Source organism: Apiospora marii (genome assembly GCF_038362585.1).
Source record: "Apiospora marii strain CBS 49790 chromosome Unknown utg000011l_segment0_segment0, whole genome shotgun sequence".
In the NCBI taxonomy this organism is placed as follows: Eukaryota; Fungi; Ascomycota; class Sordariomycetes; order Amphisphaeriales; family Apiosporaceae; genus Apiospora; species Apiospora marii.
In genome coordinates, this window is record NW_027117382.1 from 2,541,288 (window position 1) to 2,561,453 (window position 20,166).

Sequence of the window (20,166 nt, forward strand, 5' to 3'; positions counted from 1 at the left end):
GTTCCATCGCTGAGCAACGCCGAACCTTCCTGTCCAGCGATGGTAACGACGCATTAAAATCTTTTTTCTTTATGTACAGTTGTCTAAAGGACCCTCCCGAGGCATCCGCGGATGACGACAGAAAAATAAGAGGGGATGGGTATCAAGGGACCTCAAAGAGGTCATGGAAAAGAACCGCCTTGAGTTGGCAGCGGCTTCTTCGCAGCATGACCTCGTCAAGACGTGAGCTGCGGTTGCGGTGTCGGCGGCAGCTGGGCCTGCTGTTTCGACGCCTGTTGCGATGGCGATTGTTGCGCCTGCAGCTGGCCATGGCCGGCTCCCGGAGTCGACCCTTGGTGCGGCGGCGGCAGTGCCGGACGAGCGTTAGGTGTCGTCTGTGCAGCTGCGCTCCCGTCTTGGCCAGGCCGGTAATTCCGCATGATGTTCAGGGGGATGCCCGCACGAAACTTCATGGGCCGCGTGTCGTATGGGTCGATGTGATACACCGGTTGTTCATCGTCACTATCATCTTCATCATACGCAAAGCGGTCATTCTGAGGAATGTCCGAGTCGCTTGGGGGGCTAGCAAGGCGGCCGACGTTCCGACGATCTATCCAAAGACGACCATTCCTACCTATGCGGCGGCGATATCCGGGCATAGGCTGTTCTGCTCCAGGCGACAAGCCACGGAAGTAGAACGGAGTGGATGGGGCCTTGACAGCAAGAGCAGCCTCGTTTGGTTCCTCATCCAACTCCATTGATTCAGAGGCACTAGCTGGTGGTGTTGGGAGGAACTGGGCTTTCGCAGGCCGGAAGCTGCTTTCTTCGACCTCTCCGGGGGGTGAGAGCGGCTTCTCAGTGAGGTCGACATACTTCATGTTCCATAAGCGATGAGTGTCAGCCTTAGTGGCAATATCGCGCAAGAACTCCTCGAATCTCTCCTTCTCCTTATCCTCAAGCTGGACCAGCTCTTGTTCGGCTGGGCGGCCTTCAGGACGCACAGCAACCCGAAGTTGAGTAGGTGCTGCCTTGGTGGTCGGCTGGGACTCAACAGGAGCCTTGCGCTTGACAGGCTTAGTGTTGTACAAGTCCTCATCGCCTTCCTTGATGCCGAGGCGAACTTTCTTCTCTTTGAGTTTCTCACGATGCTCAAAGAGAAGTCGCTCAGTACTGAGCATCTCTCTCTTCATCAATTCACGTTGATGCGCCATGAGAATGAGTTGCCGACCATCCTCAAGCTCTCTACGCAGCTTCTTCAGTTTATCGGCGACCATGGCGTCACGTTGCCTCGTCTTCCTAGTCTGGCGAACTTCGCGGCGACGGAAACAGACGTAGGGGTCCATGTCGTCGTGGTCTTGCTGGCCCGGAGTCTCGAATTTGAGGGAAGGATGAAGGGACTTGTTGCCATCACTTTGGCGCCGGGCCTTCCAGTGGTCATACACAGCTTGAGCATGAGTCTTAAGCTTGCTAAGAGGTGAGTTTGTCATACGTGACACCATGACTTCGTATGAAACTGTTGTGTTGTCTACCGCAGCAAATGGAGCTTGTTCCGCGGTTGTGGCCTCAAACTGCTCCATGATACGTTCAAAATCATCTTCAGATAATTTGGACGATCTCTTTTGATTGTAATTCTTCAGGAACTCATCGTCCTCAGTGGTCATGTCGTAGAGACAACTTAATGTCTCCTCGACGGTATCTGAGGACTTGATGTAGCCCCGAGGCTCTACAAAAGGACGAGAATATAAATCCTCGTACTTGACCTCCTCACTGACCTGAGGGGGTGGTACGGGAATCTCATTGTCGGTGCTCTGGCCGGCACCTTTCAATGCGGCTTGTAAGTGGATTTCCTATTGAGTTGAGCAAGTTAGCCATGAGATGTCCAATATCAAAGTGGCCCGTGCGTCAATCAGAACTTGCTGGGTGTGTGACTGCAACTTACGTCTTCTTCACCGGCGTCCACGCCCGTCGCGATCTTTGCTTCCGTGGTAAGAGAGTCATATTCGCTTGCATCTATTTGGCCCTCGAGCAAGACTGTTAAAATGGTCTTGGGCGAGAGCTTTTTGATGCGCATGGCTCTGGAGGACGACATGGTGGCGGTAGGAGAGGCGGGAACAAGCCCAAAAGTTGGCCGAAAGAGCCCTAAAAAGCTCGAGAAATTAAAATTCAAGTCATTTAATGATGAAAATGCCGCTTTGATTGATGGATGAGCGTGTTTGGCGATGCTTTGTTGATGATTATTGCGCTGCCTCTTCCATTGACGTTGGCCGGAATTGCTGCTGGCAAATTTTCACCTTGGCTACTGCAATAAGCAGTCGCAAAGCGGGAAACCGCGCTAACCGAATGTCGTAGTCCTAGTTCGGTAGTCAGATAGCACCGATAAGCCGCAATCACTATCGGGTCATCCAGTCGTCCCTGGAATTTGCTTATGATTGTCTGATGATTGGCAGTTCAAACAGCAGGTTAGCCAGCACATTTCGTCATTGCCGGTGACAGGCGCTGGAAGAGAAGCTTTAATAAGTTGGCCTACGTGTATTCACAAATGATTGAAAGCGACAGGCAAACTCAAGGGGCTTTGCTTTGTATATATATGTACTTATCCGTAGTGTTGCCACTCACCATGCCGTATGCATTAAAGCATTGAATTGCAGTAATCTGGAGTATCGGCGCTTTGTTTCAATGACCCCCGACCCAAATCCAGGGACCAAAAAGACGGGAAGGAGGGAGGGAGCTGGGTCGCTGGGAGCTTTGGAAGCCCCTTTGGAAGCCCCGCGACCGCTCAATTAGTATCGAAGTGGGTGTGTGAGTGGCGCTCCCTCCGACTTCTCTCAGCCTTACTTCAATAGCAGATGCAAGTACGGTACCGCTACATCGGACCTCGCTTTCTCTCCTTAACATAAAAAGAGGTTCAACTTGCGAGCCTGACCACGAGAACCCAAAGATTACGGCGCCCTCTCCCCCAACAATCCAACATATATTCCCCCGCCCAATATCCGAGCAAGAAGCAGCTTATTGCCAAGGCATTGCATACCGAAGACTTTCGGGTCGGCGTCTAATATCATAACGAGCGGCACCCCCTGAGGGGCAGGATCGACGAAGATGGGCAACACTACGAGTGCAGTCATGGACAACATTGTCCAAGGGTCAAACTGTACGAGGGCATGGATGATTCGAGGATGAAAGCAATTGCGCTAATCGCAATAACACACAGTCGACCGAGAGGAAGTGGACAGACTCCGGAAAAGATTCATGAAGTTGGACAAGGTACGAGAGATACTGGGCCCCACCCGCCCTCGCAGACGCCGGCGCGCAAATGCTGACGTTTTGCTTTCTTCCGCTGCTGTAGGACAACTCTGGTACCATCGAGCGCGACGAGTTCCTGTCGCTGCCCCAGATCTCGTCGAACCCGCTTGCTACGCGCATGATCGCCATTTTCGACGAGGACGGCGGCGGCGACGTCGACTTCCAGGAGTTCGTGTCCGGGCTGAGCGCCTTCACGAGCAACGCCAACAAGGAGCAGAAGCTGCGGTTCGCCTTCAAGGTCTACGACATTGACCGCGACGGCTACATCAGCAACGGCGAGCTCTTCATCGTCTTGAAGATGATGGTCGGCTCCAACCTCAAGGACCAGCAGCTGCAGCAGATTGTCGACAAGACCATCATGGAGGCCGACCTCGACAAGGACGGCAAGATCAGCTTCGAGGAGTTCACCAAGATGGTGGAGAACACGGACGTGAGCATGAGCATGACTTTGGGTAAGTCCAGTGCCTCCCCCTCTTGCCTCGGCGGTGGTGCCCGTTTGCTAATAATGGGTGGGAGCAGATCAGTTCTAGATATCGGCCTGAATACACATACACGGAGCAAGAGATCCGTTTTAATGATTCACGAATTTCCTCGACTCTGGGCAGCATGCCTCACTTGTTCTCCTCTTCCTTCTCTTTTGCTGATGCCTTGATCTGATTGTGACTACGTATCTCGATAAATACCTATTTGCGTAAAGGCTCCGGTCTTCGTTTAATACATGGTGGGAAGCCCCTTAGTTTTGCTCTTTTGGAATGCGTTACAGAATTGAAACCAGGCACAAAGGCAATATTCGTCAGCACGTGAGCTGATGACTAGCCTTGCTCTATCTATACTTCGTTTTCTACAAATACTGCACCTTGATAACTTCTGCCACAGGCATATTTGACTCCCAAATTTGTCAAAATTGGTTCTAAGCAGGGCAACTATGTACTGCAGGTCCAGACATGCGGCCGCAATATTGCCTGGTCAGACCTTTAGTAATAAGGGCTTGATGTTTGGGTCTTACCAGACAAAATCCATTCGAAGTTGACCAACTTACTTTTTGGCAGATGGGTCAGCCGAATCCGGCCTGGGATTGTCGCTACCACCACCAAGGTTAGTGTTGCCGTTGTCGTCAGGCTTGGAGCATCATCGATCTCCGGCCTCCTCACCTGCTTCCTTCCTTTCCTTACTCCTTTTCTTACTCCTCGCCTTCGTCCCCGTCCCCGTCCCCTTCCCCTTCCCCTTCCCCTTCCTCATCCTCTTCCTCTTCCTCTTCCTCATCCTCATCCTCATCCTCTTCCTCTTCCTCTTCCTCTTCCTCATCCTCATCCTCGTCCTCTTCCTCATCCTCGTCCTCTTCCTCATCCTCGTCCTCTTCCTCATCCTCGTCCTCTTCCTCATCCTCGTCCTCATCCCTGTCCTCGTCACTCGCAAACTCTATACCATAATCTACATGATAATTTTTTATGGGGAAAAAGTCAGGTGGAAATGGGTGGAGGCCTCGTCGGTGGTAGAACTCGGCTTGAGGGGCGAGACCAACATCCCGCAGCAAGTCGTAAACAGAGTATGGATCTCCAGGCTGGCCGTATAAAAGCGATGCGGCATTGATCATCTTGAGTGCTCGTCCTTGATGGTGAAAGGCAGCAACCATTTCCCACGACGTGGCCGAGTTTGGGTCAAGATGTTCCAGTTTCTGCATAACCGGTTCAAGGACCTCGTGGAAAGGCGTATTCACGGCGAAGCTGCACAGGCCTGCCGCCACACTAATCCAATTAACTATAGCGTCAGGCGACATTGTACCGGCGTGCTGGCGGAACTCGATCGTTTTCTTGACCACTGGTTTATCCACCAAATTGCGAAAATTGTAGGCGGGTCTGTAAAAGTGCGAGTGTTCATCGGGGTTCAAATAAACCGTGCTCAAGCAGCTGTACAGTTCGTCAAGCGACCTGGTTTCCCAGATGCGGGCGACGCCGAAGGCATTGGCTCGCTGGTGGCCTAACCACTGCTGAAGCAGTACGTGTGCCATTGTGTTGGTAAGGGGTTGATAATATGGTACCAATACGCGGCTGACACTTTTTTCTCCTTCGTTGTCGTCTATGTGTACTTCCGTGGTCAACTGAGAGTTGCCCGGTCCTGCTGCCCTCTTCCGACGCCTTGCTCTCTTTATCCCTTTTTTGTCAAGATTGGCCATGAGGGATTGCGGTCTCGCGCCCGGTGCCCACGCAACCAGAGGTCCGCACCAGATTGGGTGCAATTGGTCGATCCGCGGCGAAGCTGCGTAGAGCAATGCGGTGACTGCTTGCAGTTCTGTAAAGGAGAATCCCTTCCCACCGCGCCCGACATGGACGTGGAGCATCATGGTGCTGTTGACGAGGATCCTATACTCGGATTGTAGGAGATTGACGACATATCGGACAAGCTCGAGCGATTCTGGGCAGAAGTAGAGCACGGGCGAGGTAATCTCGACGGAGGCCCAATGGTACTCCTTGGTGAATTCTTCACCCACGCTGTCGTCCGTGTTCACGTCCCAGTAGCCGCTGTAGCTTATCCCCGGTAATGGCCCGGCGCCGTCCCCTCTGCCGAGACGCTCATTTGTTTCCGTAACAGTCCTCTGCACCGTTTCCAAGGTTTCGACGTCATTGGAGTCGCTTATTGCCGGTATGCCATGCGCCCTCAAGAACTTAGCTATACGGTGCCGAATGAACTGGCATTCCTCCCGTTGGTCTGGGTCTTTGCCATACCGTGGGAAAACGTTTGTCTGGCGAAACACATCTTCGAATTTTTGTTGAGAATTTCGGATCTCTTCCACGGACATCCCGAGCTCGTCCCCGGCCATGTTCGCGAGCCCATCGGCGTCTTCGACAAATCTCCTGGCCATGGCTTGGATGTATTCTTCGGTCATCGGGGGCACACAATCTGCCAGTTTTTCACCAATGTAGATGTTGCGCCCGTCTTCCGGGTGTGGATCCTCTTTGCCCTCGTCTAGGTATGCGACAACGACCTCTATTTCGATACCAAATGTGAGCAGGGAGCTACGCCCGTCTGTGGACTGGGAGGAGGAGGACGACGACGCCATCATGGAGAAGCAGCTCTCGCTTGGTAGATATCAAACCAGGGGTTACTTTCTTCTTCTGTTTTCTCTCTCTCTTGTTGTCCGTTCACAGCAAGATTGTCTCGTTGGGTTGAAATCCGCAGTTTACACACTCATATTTATGAATCAATCACCAAGGCTTTCGGCGATACTTAAGTAAGCGGATATACTAATTGTCTGCCTTCTTTGTTGAAATTTCGGCTAAGAGGTCCCGCTACTCTTTCTGTTCAGACTCATTGTGCCAAGGTGAGAAAAAGGGTTTGCTATTAACAATCAGTCTTGTTGTGGTCGAAGAAGAGCGGCGAGTGAACCCCCTTTGCCACGAAAGAAAGTCAGCAATAGGGGAGGCAATAGATAAGAATGCTATCATATGTTGGATGTCACTCCAGGCTCTATCTTCTCCAGCTCCTCCAGCAGCTCCGCATAGACCCTCCTCTGCACATTCGCGCCGTCCTGGCTGCGGACGAAGCGACTGGGATCCCAGATCTTGCAGTCCGACAGGTACTTTCCGTGGGTATCCTCCGGCGCGGTGGCGGCCGCCAGCAGATTGCGCGAGCCCATCTCCGTCGTGCGCGCGAACACGCGCATGCTGACGTACAGGATCCAGGTGAAGGGCCAGGGGGCGTGCCGGAACAGCTCCGTGCGGCAGAGGCCCGGGTTCAGGGTGTTTAGGATGACGCGGGGCTGCTTCTTGCTGCTGGACCCGTCCAGCTTCTCGGCGAGCTCGCGCGCGAGCAGGATCTGCAGCAGCTTCGTGTCGCCGTAGCGCGAGAGGATGTCGTCGTCGCCGCGCATCGCCTGCAGGACGGCCGGCGCGTGGCGGCAGCGGAAGTTGGTGACGACGTGCGCGTCGGACGACACGATGGTCAGGTGCGGTGTCGCGTTGAACCGGGTCGCGGTCCGCCGCAGCGCCGGCAGCAGCAGCAGCGCCATTAGGAAGGTCGAGAGGACGTTGACGGTGATCTGCTCCTCGTAGCCCTCGCGCTCGAAGAACTTGGTGTGCAGCACGCTCGCGTTCTCGAGCAGAACGTCCAGGCGGTCGAGCTGCTGGTCGGCGCGGCGGCAGAAGTCCTTGACGCTCTCGAACGAGGCCAGGTCCAGCTGCCAGACTTCGACGACGCCCTTGCGGGTCGGGTTCGTCGACTCGATGTCGGCCTTGGCTGCGTTGCCCTTCTCGAGGCTCCGGCAGGCGATGATAACCTTGGCCGCGTTTAGGCGCACAAAATGCCTCGCGGCCTCCAGGCCGAGGCCGACATTGCCGCCGGTGACGATGACGACTTTGTCTGTGCAGTCTGTGGTAGGGTACGGCAGGGGCGTCCACTGGGAAACAAAGAACTGGAAAGGTGAACTAGGCCCAAGTTAGCTACAACTTAACTTATACAATGGTTGACTTGAGTCGTGGCAAAGGGGAGAAAAGCAAATACTTACAGCTCAAAGAGTGGCATCGTGATTGCTGGGAATTAGACGGACAGAGCAATTCAAAGAAATGATATTGATTTTGGGACGCAGTGGACAAGACGAACAAAGAAACGTAGGCGCGACACGGTTTATATCGTCGTCGTCGTCGTTGTTGAAACAAAGTTATGGATCTCGGGATGCTTCGTTTTAGTTCGTGTTCGGGCGTTTCAAACTGGGGTCTTCTCCTCCACCACCGGTCATGCAAGGATCCTCCCTCAGACTAGATTGACTGCATTCTGGCTATGGTCTTGACTGCTGAAAGGATGCTCGAGCATGATTGGACGCAGGAGCCATACAGAACCATGTGTCTGTATATGCAGGTAAATATTCTAGGGGCTTGAAGTTGAGCTACTACTACGTCATAGCAGCAGGCGCAGCTTTGGCACAGACCTGTGTCTTGATGGCACGAATACCGTTCTTTTTAATATGTGATATTATTGACGTTGGTTGGTCTGATTGGTTGTTGGCAGTTAGTATAATGGCCCATCAGCTACCTGTCTGCTTAGGCCTGCCCATGCACGTGGTCGGCTATAGTTTGGCCTGCATATCCGCAGCTTCGCATCGAAATCCGCCGAGCGAGTGGGCCCATATACGGGAAGTATGGCATCCATTGGCGGATTGGGGAGCCTGGCATTCTGCAACTGACATTAGCCGCGAACACCACTTCGCCCAAACCCCACGCGATATCTCCATTTCACCCCCTCACTGCAACTGCACTATGGGCCATGGGGGGAAAGATACCCCATTGGAGTTTGGGGTAATATCCACACCTGGAGGAAGTGGGCTGATGCTTGGCATCGAGGTCCCAAGTATAACAACCACCTACCCAGGCAAGAAATGTTGGGTTGTTTTGCGGTTCCTTTATTTACTGTCAGCTATATGAATAAAGGTGTCTAGCCAAAAGTCGAGACAATGGAGCCAACAACCGGCCTGGTACTCGGTTACGATGCAGTGCACCCCTTCGCCAAGGTCAACATCACCGACCGCGCCTCGGTGCAGGAACTGCTGAGGACCCTCCTCGACCCCCTCGAGCCCTTCTTTTCTCCCCCTGAAGTCCCGCGTGCGGTGTCCGGGGGCCACCGCCGTCCGGTTCGACCAGACCGCGTCCGAGATCGAAGGCATCTGCCGGCCCCTCTGGGGCTTGGCGTGTCTCCTGGCCGGCGGCGGCGAGTACCACGGCACCGAATGGTGGGTACAGGGTATCAAGGCCGGGACAGACCCCGAGAGTCCCGAGTTCTGGGGCTATCCACGGGACAATGACCAGAGGATGGTGGAAATGTGCCCATTCGGTAAGCGTGGGAAAAGGGGCTGCCTGTCCGGGATGATTGTGGTATCTGTCTGACCTCTCCACCAGGATACGCATTGGCTGTCGCTCCCGTGTTCTGGCAGTCATTGAATGAGAAGGAGCGGGGGAACGTGGAGGCATGGTTGGGCAACTCGATTAATGAGAAGAAGTAAGATGCCCCCTCTTTTTGTGAATTGGACTTGTCATGTTGCTGTTGCTAAGCAAGGTCGTGTGACAGCATGCCGAATACCAACTGGCTATGGTTTCGTGTTTTCGCCAATCTTGGCCTGAAGAAGAACGGCGGCAAGTTCTCTCAGGACAGGTTGGACAGCGATATTGAACATCTCAACACGTTCTACCGAGGCGATGGGTGGTCGAATGATGGTCCCGAAGGCATTCATCGTGAGTTGTCCGTTAGGGCAGAGATATAAGGAGATGGGTGTAGAATATACGAACGCTCACATCCTCTTAGAGATGGACTACTACTCATCCAGCTTCGCAATTCACTTCTTGCAGCTACTGTACGCCAAATTAGCCGGGGACGAGGAGCCGGAACGGGCGGAAGAGTTCAAGAAGCGGGCGCAGATGGCAGCTCTGGACTTGATTCACTACTTCGATGACGAAGGTATGTCATACCGCGGTGTACTTATCCTTGCTTAGGCGGACATTGACACTTTGGGCAGGGAGAGCAATCCCCTTCGGGCGGAGTGTTGGCTACCGATTTGCCATGGTCTCGTTCTGGGGCGCGTTGGCCTACGCGGGAGTCGAGCTGCCTGCCCCCTTAACGTGGGGAATGGTAAAGGGGCTAGTGCTTCGACACCTGAGGTGGTGGCAGACGCAGCCAGACATTTGGAGTCCGAGTGGTACTCTCACGATTGGGTATTCGTACCCGAACATGTATGTAAGTAAAATCGCCACCCCCTGAATTGCAACCTCGTATTGAAAACCAGTGCTAACAATTTCATAGATGGCCGAAAACTACAACAGCCCCGGGAGCCCTGTAAGGCCCAGTTTACCAAAAGAAACGAGAGATCTCAGCTAACAGATAATAGTACTGGGCATGCCTTGGGTTCATCTGCTTAGCAGTGCCACCAGAGCACCCGTTTTGGACTTCAGAGGAAGAGCTTCCTCGAGATGCCATTCCCAAGGTAAAAGGGCTGAAACATCCCGGGCACATCGTGAGGTATGTACTGCTTTAGAAACAAACGTAGAGCCTTTCTAACCATGAGTTTACGGCCAACCACAGTTCCCTCGGAGGACATCACATGCTCCTCTCGTCGGGCCAGGCCTGCGGGTACCCGATGAAGGGCACGCACGCCAAGTACGGCTCCTTCGCCTACAGCAGCGCCTACGGCTACTCGGTGCCCCCGGGACTCCTGACGCTGGAGCAGTACGCCCTGGCGTCGCAGCTGGGCCTGTCGGACGACGGGGGCGAGTACTGGAAGACGCGGCGGGCATCCGAGTACGCGGGGCTCGAGACCCGCGGGACCGACGACGACGACGGCGCCAACAACGAGATCACGCCCGTGCTGGTCTCGGTCTGGAAGCCGTTCCGCGACGTCACGGTGCGCACCACGCTCGTCCCGCCCGCCGAGGCGACGCCCAACTGGCACCTGCGGGCGCACCGCATCGAGGCGGCGGGCCGCGAGGTCATGACGGCGGACGGGTCCTTCGCCATCCGCAACCAGCGGGAGCCGGACGGGCGCTACCTCGATCTGTACGACGCCGAGAAAAAGGGCGGCGAGGGGACCTTCCCCAAGATCATCGGCAACTACGATCTCAACACGCCCGAGGGCTGGGCCGCGGGCGAGAAGGGCGCCTTCGCCGTGTCTTTGAGGGCGGGTGCGGTGGGCATCAAGGCGCTCGAGGACGAGAAGCGGGTCGGGCGCAGCGCCATGCTCGTCAACGCCGACCCCAACTCCAACCTCCTCGAGAGCCGCACCGTCATCCCCACGCTGCAGCACACCATCAAGCAGGGGGAGACCGCCTGGTACGTCTCGGCTATCTATGCCAAGCCGTCCGGCGACGGCGTCCCGAAGGAGAGTTACCTCGATGGCTGGGAGAAGGTGCCGCAGATTCCTGAGTGGCTCAAGGATGAGATGAAGGCCTAGGGTCACGGGTTTTCTTTTGGCATGTAGCTTAGATTGCACCGTTTGGTCGAGAAAGTGTGATTTGTGCTATCTATTCAGTTTGTTTTTCTTTTAGGTCCGGAGTCTCAATACAAAACGATTGGCTCTCATATTGTAGTATGTCTATTGACCAGTATATTGTTCTGTCTCTGATTCTTGGACAGACCATGAGAGTTCTGTATCGTAATGTCCACGGCCTGTTGTTGTCTATGCCAAGCTGCAAAGCGCGTATGCAGGTAGGCACTTGGCTCGATGATTTCGCGCAGAAGACAGAACAGAAGAGGGTGGGCATACATAGAAACGGTAAGCGGGACATGTCCTTTGACGTTGATTGGCCTCGCCTCATGGAGATTCGATCGTGCTGAGCCTGGCATCCGCAGCCGCTGAAGACGATGGGCTCAGGGCATCCGGTTGGTCGACGTCAATCACAGATGTCGGCCGGGTCACTTTCGACCACCGTTTCATTGACTTACTGTGGAGCTTGAGTGCGTGCATGTAAGTCACCATGTGACCCCCAACTCGCGTTCAGAGCTTGATAAACGACAACGCCCTTATATATAGTCAACGTAGAGACTTACGAGTACTGCACACAACTAGTTCTTCGCTTCATCGAACTCAGTGTGCCACGCCTGCCAAAACTATAAGTACATCAGCTGAAGGACAACAACAACAACTCTACCTGGACCCTCTCTTTCCTTCTTTATCTCCCTTTTTGCCAACCATATCAGCATGGCATTGAAGAAGATTTTGACTCTATGTTGTTTCAAGGAGCCAAAATGGGCTGACGGGCTTGATATGGATGTGGAAGACATAGCTGCACTGACAACCGTCTATTGCGGCGAGAAACCCACGGTCGAGCAAGTCTACCTTTTCTTAAGGTCTTGTGCATTCGCATGCTAACAGTACGCTATAGTATTGTGGCTATCCACGGGCTCAATGGCCACGCAATAAAGTCTTTCACTGCCGAGAAGACCCAAAACTTCTGGCTCGGTGATAGCCACATGCTCCCTCGAGACCTCCGCAACAGTCGCATCATGACCTTCAGTTACCCTGCCAGCGTAGCTGCCGTGTTCGGCAGAACTTCATCTGATACGTTTCTGCAGCACGCGACCACCCTGGCACAAGAATTGGCTGCTGATAGATCAGTCCGTTCACGATCTCGCCATTACTATATAACAAATACTGATAACTCAATAGATTAACGGTGCAACTCACAGGCCACTGATCTTCATTTGCCACTAGCTAGGGGGAATAATTGCCAAACGGGTACGGGAAACTGCCACTGCACTGATAGGCGATGTCTAACCTGTCGGTCGTTCTTGTCATAGGCTCTCATTTATGCCGAAAGCAGGAAGGGGAAAAAGATGGAGCACATCCACGCTCTTTTTGTCTCGACACACGCCATGCTGTTCTTCGGCACGCCGCACAATGGCAGCCGCCGGGCCAACCTTGCCTCGTACGCCCAGCGGATGGTCTCTTCGCTGCTGCCGTCCAAGATCATCGATACCGATTCTCGACTCATCAACGCGCTCAAAGACGGGTCGGAGATCCTCCAGGAGATCACGGACAACTTCCAGCCCAAGATGAAGAGGTTCAACATATTCTTCTTCTGGGAGCAGGTCAAGACTGACCTCGGAGCAAAGTATGACTATGTAAGCGGGCCGTTTGACCTCCCTCTCCTCTCCCCCCTCTATTTCGTTTCGAGGCGAGAAGATATGCGAGCAAGTGGCTGACCGACTAGGTCGTGACGGAAACATCTGCGGCGCCCATTCTTGATGATACAGAGCGTGCAGGGATCCGTGCCGAGCATCGACACATGTGCAAATTCGCCTCGCGACACTCACCTGGATACCCACTTGTTGCAGCCACGCTTATAAGATATTCGGAAGACGCACCGAAGGCCATCGCCCGACGGTGGAGTGAGGCAGCAGAATCCATTAGGATTATGCGGAAGGGGGAGGTGGATGATCTTATTCTCTAGGAACATAGGTACGAGAGCATTTAATGCGTAAGACGTTTTGATCTGCTTGAACTCCTCGGGCAGGAAACCAACATAGATTTGTTAACTGAAGGTGCTGGCTCAGTCAGGCGCCTTGCGCCCGAGAAGACAACATTAGTGACCGCCCACAGACGGTGTACAAGCTCACACCCACATTTTTGTATCCTACCGGGTGTGTCTGTCCTGATGATGGCAAGTTGCTGGGACATGGTGTTTGTCGCTAGGTGGAGACTGGCGGTTTTCGGTCCGGCACTCTGGATGTTGATGGGTATCCATCGAAAGATGCAGAGTGCTACCAAGTTGTCTGGATTCCCTTGCAATCTGTCCATGATGGGCGCTTAGTATGTGGGACACCGAAGAGCCACATGCTTCAGTGACTCTGGTCATGTCGTTGCTGGGATAGACACCTGCATCTTCATATGTAGGTTGGGTAACTGTAGGTGTGGGATGCCAAGCTTCAATCTCAAGTTGGTACAATACAGGTATAACGCTGCAGATATATGATCTTGGACTCTCCTTGCTACAGTGACAAGCATGGTCAGGCTGCGGCATTTCTGCCAGCTTCTCCTGCCATAAGAGGAGCCGGCAATATATACCTACTCGTTGATTGGTAGGGACACTCGAGATGCAACGTGAGTGTTAACTTCAAATCACCAACGTACATGTAGGCGCCGAAACCCATGCATCCCCAGGTCGTAGCGGGTCATCACTGTAACCTGACAGCTAGGTACATGTAGACCAACGCGGTTGATTCTTCGCTCTCGAGATCGATCAGATCCGGTCCTGAAGCTCGCGTCTCTACAAATCGCAAACTTTCAACCCGTTCTGCGGACACCTGGCTGTCCTACCTCCTCGAGATGTTTTTCAAATAACAAGGAAACAATTACCGCGAAATACCTCGATGTCGTTGGTCGATCTCACAAGCCATAGTAGCGGCCCCGCAGAGCAGCTCATAGCGCCCGCAGTGGAGTATGTTTGTCCCCTGTGAAGATGGTGGATGGAATTCACCTGGAGCCGAGACTAATGGGTGTTACTCCAGCGTCATTGCCGTCCATGGCTTATACGAGAGTTGGCTACAAACTTGGACAGAGAGTTCCATCTTATGGCTTCGCGATATATTCCCCTACCAGAACTATCGCGCACGTATATTACTTTACAGCTACGATGCCGAAATCTTCTCGGTCCCTGGCGCATCGGTTGCGTCCAGCATTTACGATGAAGCCGTGGGTCTCGTAGCCCAGATTGCAGCCGAGAGGACAATCAACAAAGTCGGCCGCCGTCCGATCATCTTCGTCTGTCATGGCTTCGGAGGGCTTCTGGTAAAAAGGGCGTTGGCATATTGCTATAGCAGGTCAGACCATTACCGAGCAGTTGCTCTCTGCACGACGGCGCTGCTGTTTTTGGCGACGCCGCACCATGGCGTGACGAAAGAATCGCTGGTTCTGGCAAGGACCAAGCATTCGGGCCCAAGTCACTTCATGCTGGGCTTGCTGGAAGGCTCTGACATGTTGCAAGAAATCACCGACCAGTTCGCGCCGCACGTGAACAAGTTTCTGACCTCGACGTTCTGGGAAACGATAGCTTCCCGATTTGACAAGGGCCAGGCTGTTATCGTCCACAGGGACTCGGCTGCACCGCCTGGTTGGGCCGATACCGAGAAATGCGGTATCTACGGCACGCATTCAAGTATCGTCAAGTATACTAGTATAAAAAGCCCTGGGTACCGGCTGATCCTTGCGGCCCTCGATCGCTACATCTCAGTAGCAGCTGACTCAATATCACGAAGGTGGCGGCAAGAAACAGATACGCAATTGCAACAAATGAAATCGGAAATATCATATCTTCAGGCAGATCTGCAAGACTCGACAAAACATATAAACACCGTGGGGTTCGGTGAATCTGCCCGCAACGAGAAAAACTCAGCAGACTGCGTTGCCACCACCGAGCCATTGCCATCATCTATCAACGCTCATTACCTCGTACCCCGGCGGTCTGATTTCTTTGTTGGTCGGAAGGAAGCTGGCCGGGGCTTGCGGAAGATATTTGACGACGAGCCATGTAAGAAGCCAAAAGTGTTCGTCATATATGGGCTCCCGGGGTCTGGAAAGACTCAGTTCTGTCTGAAATATATTGAAGACAACTGTGCAAGGTATTTATTCCATTCAGTGGCAGTGGGTGCCACCAGGCTAACTCAGTGAGCAGGTACTGGGGTGTCTTTTGGATTGATTGCTCGAGCGAGGCGAATGCGGAAAGCAGCTATGCAAACGTATCACGCCATGCCGGTAGAGGTGGTGAGCCTACCGCTGGCGTACAGTGGCTTTCTCAGACGTTGCAGCCATGGCTTTTGGTACTTGACAATGCCAATGCCCCTGAGATGGACTTGTCATCTTTTCTTCCGTCTTCAGGCAATGGCCATATCCTGATAACTACTCGAAATCCGGATACTAAGATGTACAGCACGGTCGGAACACTTGTCTTTAAAGGAATGGACCCAGGAGAGGCCGTTGATCTGTTGCTCCGGTTGGCATACCCAGAAATGGAAGGCTATTTGTCCAGCCCAAAGTACCGTGAGCCGGCGCAGACCATTGCTTTGGAGCTGGGATATCTTGCTCTCGCCCTGAAGCAAGCTGCCACTACTATTCGCCAGAATCTTCTGCCGCTTGAAAAGTACTTGCAATCTCTGTTGACGTGCCGCAAAACTTTACTGAGCCGTCCTACAATAACGTCTGCGGCGGAGGCCAATATCATCGCTACATGGGAGCTCCCTTTCGCTGACATAACAAGCCAAAGAACAGCTCGAAATTTGGATGCCGTTGACTTGATCCGTATATTTGCATTTATGCATTTTACCTCGATCCCTCATGTGTTGTTCTCACGATCAGCAGATCATGCCATGATGTCCAAGCAACTAGTAGCAAGTAGCTTACCTATGATGACTGAGCCAGTGTCAGCTCAAGAGGTCGAGGACCGGGTCAGGCAGGCAGCTAGAGTCCTCTACGAACATTCTATCATTTCTTTTACCAATACCGAAGACAGTCCTATCAGCTACCCCGGCACGCACAAACCAGTCTTATACCTCTCGTTGCATCCGGCAATACACCAGTGGGCAAGAGATCGCCTGAGTCGTGAAGATCAGCGGCACTGGCTTGATCGCGCGGGCTTCATCATCGCATCATCCTTCTCGGTAGACATGGAGACATCGGGCGCCCCGTTCCGTCGCCAGCTGCTGCCCCATATCGAAGCGTGCCTCTCGTTCATGGAGAGCGCGTACACCCAGCTGCCCGTGTCTCTCGAGCAGGCCTCCAACATGGAGAAGTTCGGCCTCATCTACGCCGAGAACGGGTTCTGGAAACGGGCCAGGGCTCTGCAGCTCAAAGTTGTCACATATAGGAAGTCTCGTCTGGGCGCGGCCCATGCCGACACCATCTTTGCCCAGCGTGCCCTGGCTACTACTCACTGGAACCTTTTCGAGATGCGCCTGTGTCTGGAGGTGCATGCGCAGATACGGCAGGCTCTCTGGTGGTCGCGTCCCTCGATCAAACATTGGCTGAGTTGGCCGCCGTGGATGCCCGTCCACTTGCACTACCTGATCAACCTTGACGACCTGACGCGCGCCCTCTGGCTCGCGGGCATGCGGCCATTGTCCGAGATGGCAGGCTCACGAGCGGTGGACCGTCTGCGCCACTTCCTCGGACAAGACGACCCCATCACACTCAGCGCCATGTTCAATCTGGCTCGTACCTATCTCCACACGGGGCGGCACGAGGAATCCTACCGACTGCTGAGCCACGTCCTGCGCCGGCGCCTCCATTTCTTCGGCCCGGACCACCCGGACACGCTGATGGCCAAGAACGAGCTGGGCATGAACCTGTGCGCGCAGAAGCACCGGCTCTTTGAGGCCCAGAACATGATTCTGGAAGTCGTCGCGGCGCGCCGGCGGATCCTCGGCGAAGAGCACGCCTATACCCTCTGGTCCATCAACGACCTGTCCAAGATCTACTGCGAGCTCAAGCAGCCCGAGCAGGCCGTCGCGGTCCTGGAGGAGATCGTGCCGGTCGTGGACCGCACGCTGGGGTCCCGCCACGTGGGCATGATCCTAACCAAGTCCAACCTCTGTCGCTCGTATATCCTCTGCGACAGGCTCAGGGAGGCTGGGGAGATGTCGCGCGATTTGCTTGAAATCACCACGCCAGAGCATCCCGACTGGGTCCACGCCAAATGGGGGCACGCATACATCCTTTTCCTCGAGGGCCAGAAAGAAGGTTGCAAGATGTGCTGCACTGAACTGCTCGCCCATATCGAAACTACAAAGGTTTTCGAGCCTGATAACCCGCGCGTCATCTCGATAGCGGACCTTCTCTATCGTGTGTATTCCGAACAGGGCTGCCAGCACGAGGCGGAGGAGTTGAAGGCCAAATACCCATTGTTGTTTGACAAGAGTAAACTGCACTCAATTTACCCTTTACCGTTAGGACCTCTGAGGAGAAGAGTAGCCGGTGTATTTTATAACTAGTAGGAAAACCGTCACCCTAAGCTTGTTGAAGCATGAAGCCCTTTTTACAGGTACTCAGGGAATTGTCCCTAAACGATGTTGAAGAGCCCAGACGCCTTTTTCTCCCAATCCTCCCAATTTTGCATGGCAATACACGCCACATCAATTGAAATTTCTACTCCTTGGCGAATTGTCCGATAAACTTTGCGAGTTTCTCAGCACCTACACAGAATCGTATTAGTATACATGTTAGATGAGTATGTATGTATTCTCTTCACTGCTGGGGAGACCCGAGGAAGTATGTGACAGTTTAGGAAAGAAGTGAAATTTACCTTCAAGCGGTATGGCATTGTAGTTGCTGGCACGGATTCCTCCGACACTTCGATGGCCCTTAAGCCCTTCAAGGCCTTGCTGCTTTGCCTTTTCCAAGAATGCCTTCTCGGCTGCATCCATATCGCCTCCCTGTTTCGCAGGTTAGACTTGTAATGACCCGACCGATCGCCCAGAAAGGTTAGACTTGCCTTGATAACACGGAAGCAGATGTTCATCCTGGATCGGTTGGCTGGCGCAGGGACGATGCGGAAGGCCTCGGGTTGGCTTTCCAGAGCTTCGTATATGAGTTTTGCCTTCTTGTTGGCAATGGCTTCCTGGCCGTCTACTTTGTCCGGGAACGCGGCCAAGAGCTTCTTGAGTACCAAACCGGCAATGTACACGTCGAATATGCTCAGAGTGTTGTAGAGGCTGTTGTTCTTCGCAATAATCTCGTATGAGAGCACGATGGGGCCAATGGGCAAACCAAGCTTCCTCAGCAGAGTGGGCGATGGTTGAGGGCATACTGGGGGCAGCAGGTTCTTTTTGACGATGACGACTGTGATACCAGTCGAACCGAGGTTCTTCTGGGCACCAAAGAAGATGAGAGAGAAGTTCTTAATCGGGATCCTCCTTGACAAGATATTGGATGACATATCCGCCACAACGATGGGCCCGGTACCATCAGCCTTGGGTGCAAGAGCCTCGGGAAACTTGGGGAATTCGACACCGTCAACAGTTTCGTTGTCGCAGTAGTAGACCATGGCCGGGTCTTTTGACAGTTTCCACGTGCTCTCCTCGGGGATCTTGCCAAACTTCCCATCGTTGATGGTTCGTGAGTCCGCAACGAGGTTCACATGCTCCGGACCAAGCAGGCGACAAGCTTCCTGGTAGGCTTTCAGGGACCAGCCACCCGTTACAACGTAGTCGAGCTTGAGCTGCTCGTCCACTTGCTTCTTGAGCTCCTCCTGGACCTTGGTCTCATCGGCTCCGGCCTTCTCGGCCTCTTGCTGTTTCCGGGTCACCCATGCTCCGACGAGGTTGTAGATGGTGGCCGAGAACTCGCCAGTGCCACCGGCCTGCATGAAGAGGATCTCATAATCCTCGGGGACATCCAGGTAGCTTGCTAGGTCAGCTTTGGCCTCCTCGAGAATCTTGGTGGCTATGGCAGATCGGTGGGAATGCTCGGCGATGCCCAAGCCAGTGCCTTGATGAGCGTCAGTAAGGATTGCATCTCAAACCGGTTGGTGGGACCATTCTGGTCTTTGAGCTGTGCGTATACCTTGGAAATCGACCAACGCTTGGCTAGCCGTCTGGAGAACCTCGGTCGGCAGGGCGGCCGGGCCGGCGCCAAAGTAAGTGATATCACTTCTTGAAGGCATAGTGTCGTATGGTGAGTTTTGGGCTGGGTGGATTTGCAATCAGTAACGAAGCTAGGAGGTCAAGCTGGCTGTCTGTCAGACTGTCTTGCAGGAAGCGGGGCGAGGCAAATAGGTAGTAGTACAATATGGATGTTCGAGATGATATTTAGAGGGTTAGATGCTCTATACCTGAGGTGCTAAGCGTTGGCGATAAACAAGATGGTTGGGTTTAACAGTCTTGACTTAAACTTTTTTTTGCCAGGTACCTTTGCGTTGCACTTGGCTCTTGATGACTCTTTTTTTGACGTAGATGGAGCTTGCTTGAGCTAATCAATTGATGGTATCATTCGACGGGCTTGCTTCAGAACCAAGCCACCTTGGACCAATAGCACAACATCATGCGAAATATATCAAAAAGCAATTCGTTTTCTTCTTTGTATCGAATTCAATGTTCTGTCACATGGTTTTTCATTTCGGCCATAGTACATATGACCCGACTGCAGGGAAACATCACAGTACCTAAGCCTTGCGATGCACGCCTGGCACGCACTGAAGAAGATGCAACATAGCGAAGAATTGCCCCTCTCTTTCCCTCCCCGATTTCGGATCATTACCGCAAACAGGCTGTACCTCTGTACCTGATGTTGCAACATTGACGTTGGCTTCACTCAAGCTTCCCCGGACCCAGCCATAGATAGCTTCGGCAGCGGGTATTTGTCACCGGTCTTCGTTACATGCACTCTCAGAGTTACAGCGTGGGGGATTGATATTTGTTTCAATG

General features: G+C 53.5%; 9 protein-coding genes across 9 annotated transcripts; 4 read left to right on the forward strand and 5 right to left on the reverse strand.

Annotated features, from left to right (window-relative positions):
- Positions 1–215: 215 nt before the first annotated feature.
- Positions 216–2,068, reverse strand: PG985_013871 (Enhancer of polycomb-like protein 1; the record flags this gene model as incomplete). Its single annotated transcript, XM_066833637.1, has 2 exons — positions 216–1,826; positions 1,919–2,068. 2 exons carry the CDS (start codon positions 2,066–2,068, stop codon positions 216–218), a joined length of 1,761 nt encoding a protein of 586 aa, XP_066678377.1.
- Positions 2,069–3,225: 1,157 nt separating this feature from the next.
- On the forward strand, positions 3,226–3,809 carry PG985_013872 (Calcineurin subunit B; the record flags this gene model as incomplete). The annotated part of the gene is made up of 3 exons (XM_066833638.1): positions 3,226–3,240; positions 3,323–3,731; positions 3,799–3,809. 3 exons carry the CDS (start codon positions 3,226–3,228, stop codon positions 3,807–3,809), a joined length of 435 nt encoding a protein of 144 aa, XP_066678378.1.
- A 650-nt stretch (positions 3,810–4,459) lies between these two features.
- PG985_013873 (uncharacterized protein) lies at positions 4,460–6,337 on the reverse strand (the record flags this gene model as incomplete). The annotated part of the gene is made up of 1 exon (XM_066833639.1): positions 4,460–6,337. One exon carries the CDS (start codon positions 6,335–6,337, stop codon positions 4,460–4,462), a length of 1,878 nt encoding a protein of 625 aa, XP_066678379.1.
- A 381-nt stretch (positions 6,338–6,718) lies between these two features.
- PG985_013874 (uncharacterized protein) lies at positions 6,719–7,797 on the reverse strand (the record flags this gene model as incomplete). The annotated part of the gene is made up of 2 exons (XM_066833640.1): positions 6,719–7,700; positions 7,781–7,797. 2 exons carry the CDS (start codon positions 7,795–7,797, stop codon positions 6,719–6,721), a joined length of 999 nt encoding a protein of 332 aa, XP_066678380.1.
- Positions 7,798–8,722: 925 nt separating this feature from the next.
- On the forward strand, positions 8,723–11,206 carry PG985_013875 (uncharacterized protein; the record flags this gene model as incomplete). The annotated part of the gene is made up of 9 exons (XM_066833641.1): positions 8,723–8,863; positions 8,910–9,099; positions 9,165–9,264; positions 9,322–9,497; positions 9,568–9,720; positions 9,779–9,996; positions 10,063–10,095; positions 10,148–10,278; positions 10,342–11,206. The coding sequence occupies 9 exons, from the start codon at positions 8,723–8,725 to the stop codon at positions 11,204–11,206; spliced, it is 2,007 nt and encodes a 668-aa protein (XP_066678381.1).
- A 1,421-nt stretch (positions 11,207–12,627) lies between these two features.
- On the forward strand, positions 12,628–13,205 carry PG985_013876 (uncharacterized protein; the record flags this gene model as incomplete). The annotated part of the gene is made up of 2 exons (XM_066833642.1): positions 12,628–12,876; positions 12,966–13,205. The coding sequence occupies 2 exons, from the start codon at positions 12,628–12,630 to the stop codon at positions 13,203–13,205; spliced, it is 489 nt and encodes a 162-aa protein (XP_066678382.1).
- Positions 13,206–14,371: 1,166 nt separating this feature from the next.
- Positions 14,372–14,641, reverse strand: PG985_013877 (uncharacterized protein; the record flags this gene model as incomplete). The annotated part of the gene is made up of 2 exons (XM_066833643.1): positions 14,372–14,539; positions 14,588–14,641. 2 exons carry the CDS (start codon positions 14,639–14,641, stop codon positions 14,372–14,374), a joined length of 222 nt encoding a protein of 73 aa, XP_066678383.1.
- A 1,772-nt stretch (positions 14,642–16,413) lies between these two features.
- PG985_013878 (uncharacterized protein) lies at positions 16,414–17,736 on the forward strand (the record flags this gene model as incomplete). The annotated part of the gene is made up of 1 exon (XM_066833644.1): positions 16,414–17,736. One exon carries the CDS (start codon positions 16,414–16,416, stop codon positions 17,734–17,736), a length of 1,323 nt encoding a protein of 440 aa, XP_066678384.1.
- A 154-nt stretch (positions 17,737–17,890) lies between these two features.
- On the reverse strand, positions 17,891–19,406 carry PG985_013879 (uncharacterized protein; the record flags this gene model as incomplete). Its single annotated transcript, XM_066833645.1, has 4 exons — positions 17,891–17,937; positions 18,048–18,177; positions 18,237–19,231; positions 19,307–19,406. The coding sequence occupies 4 exons, from the start codon at positions 19,404–19,406 to the stop codon at positions 17,891–17,893; spliced, it is 1,272 nt and encodes a 423-aa protein (XP_066678385.1).
- Positions 19,407–20,166: the final 760 nt, after the last annotated feature.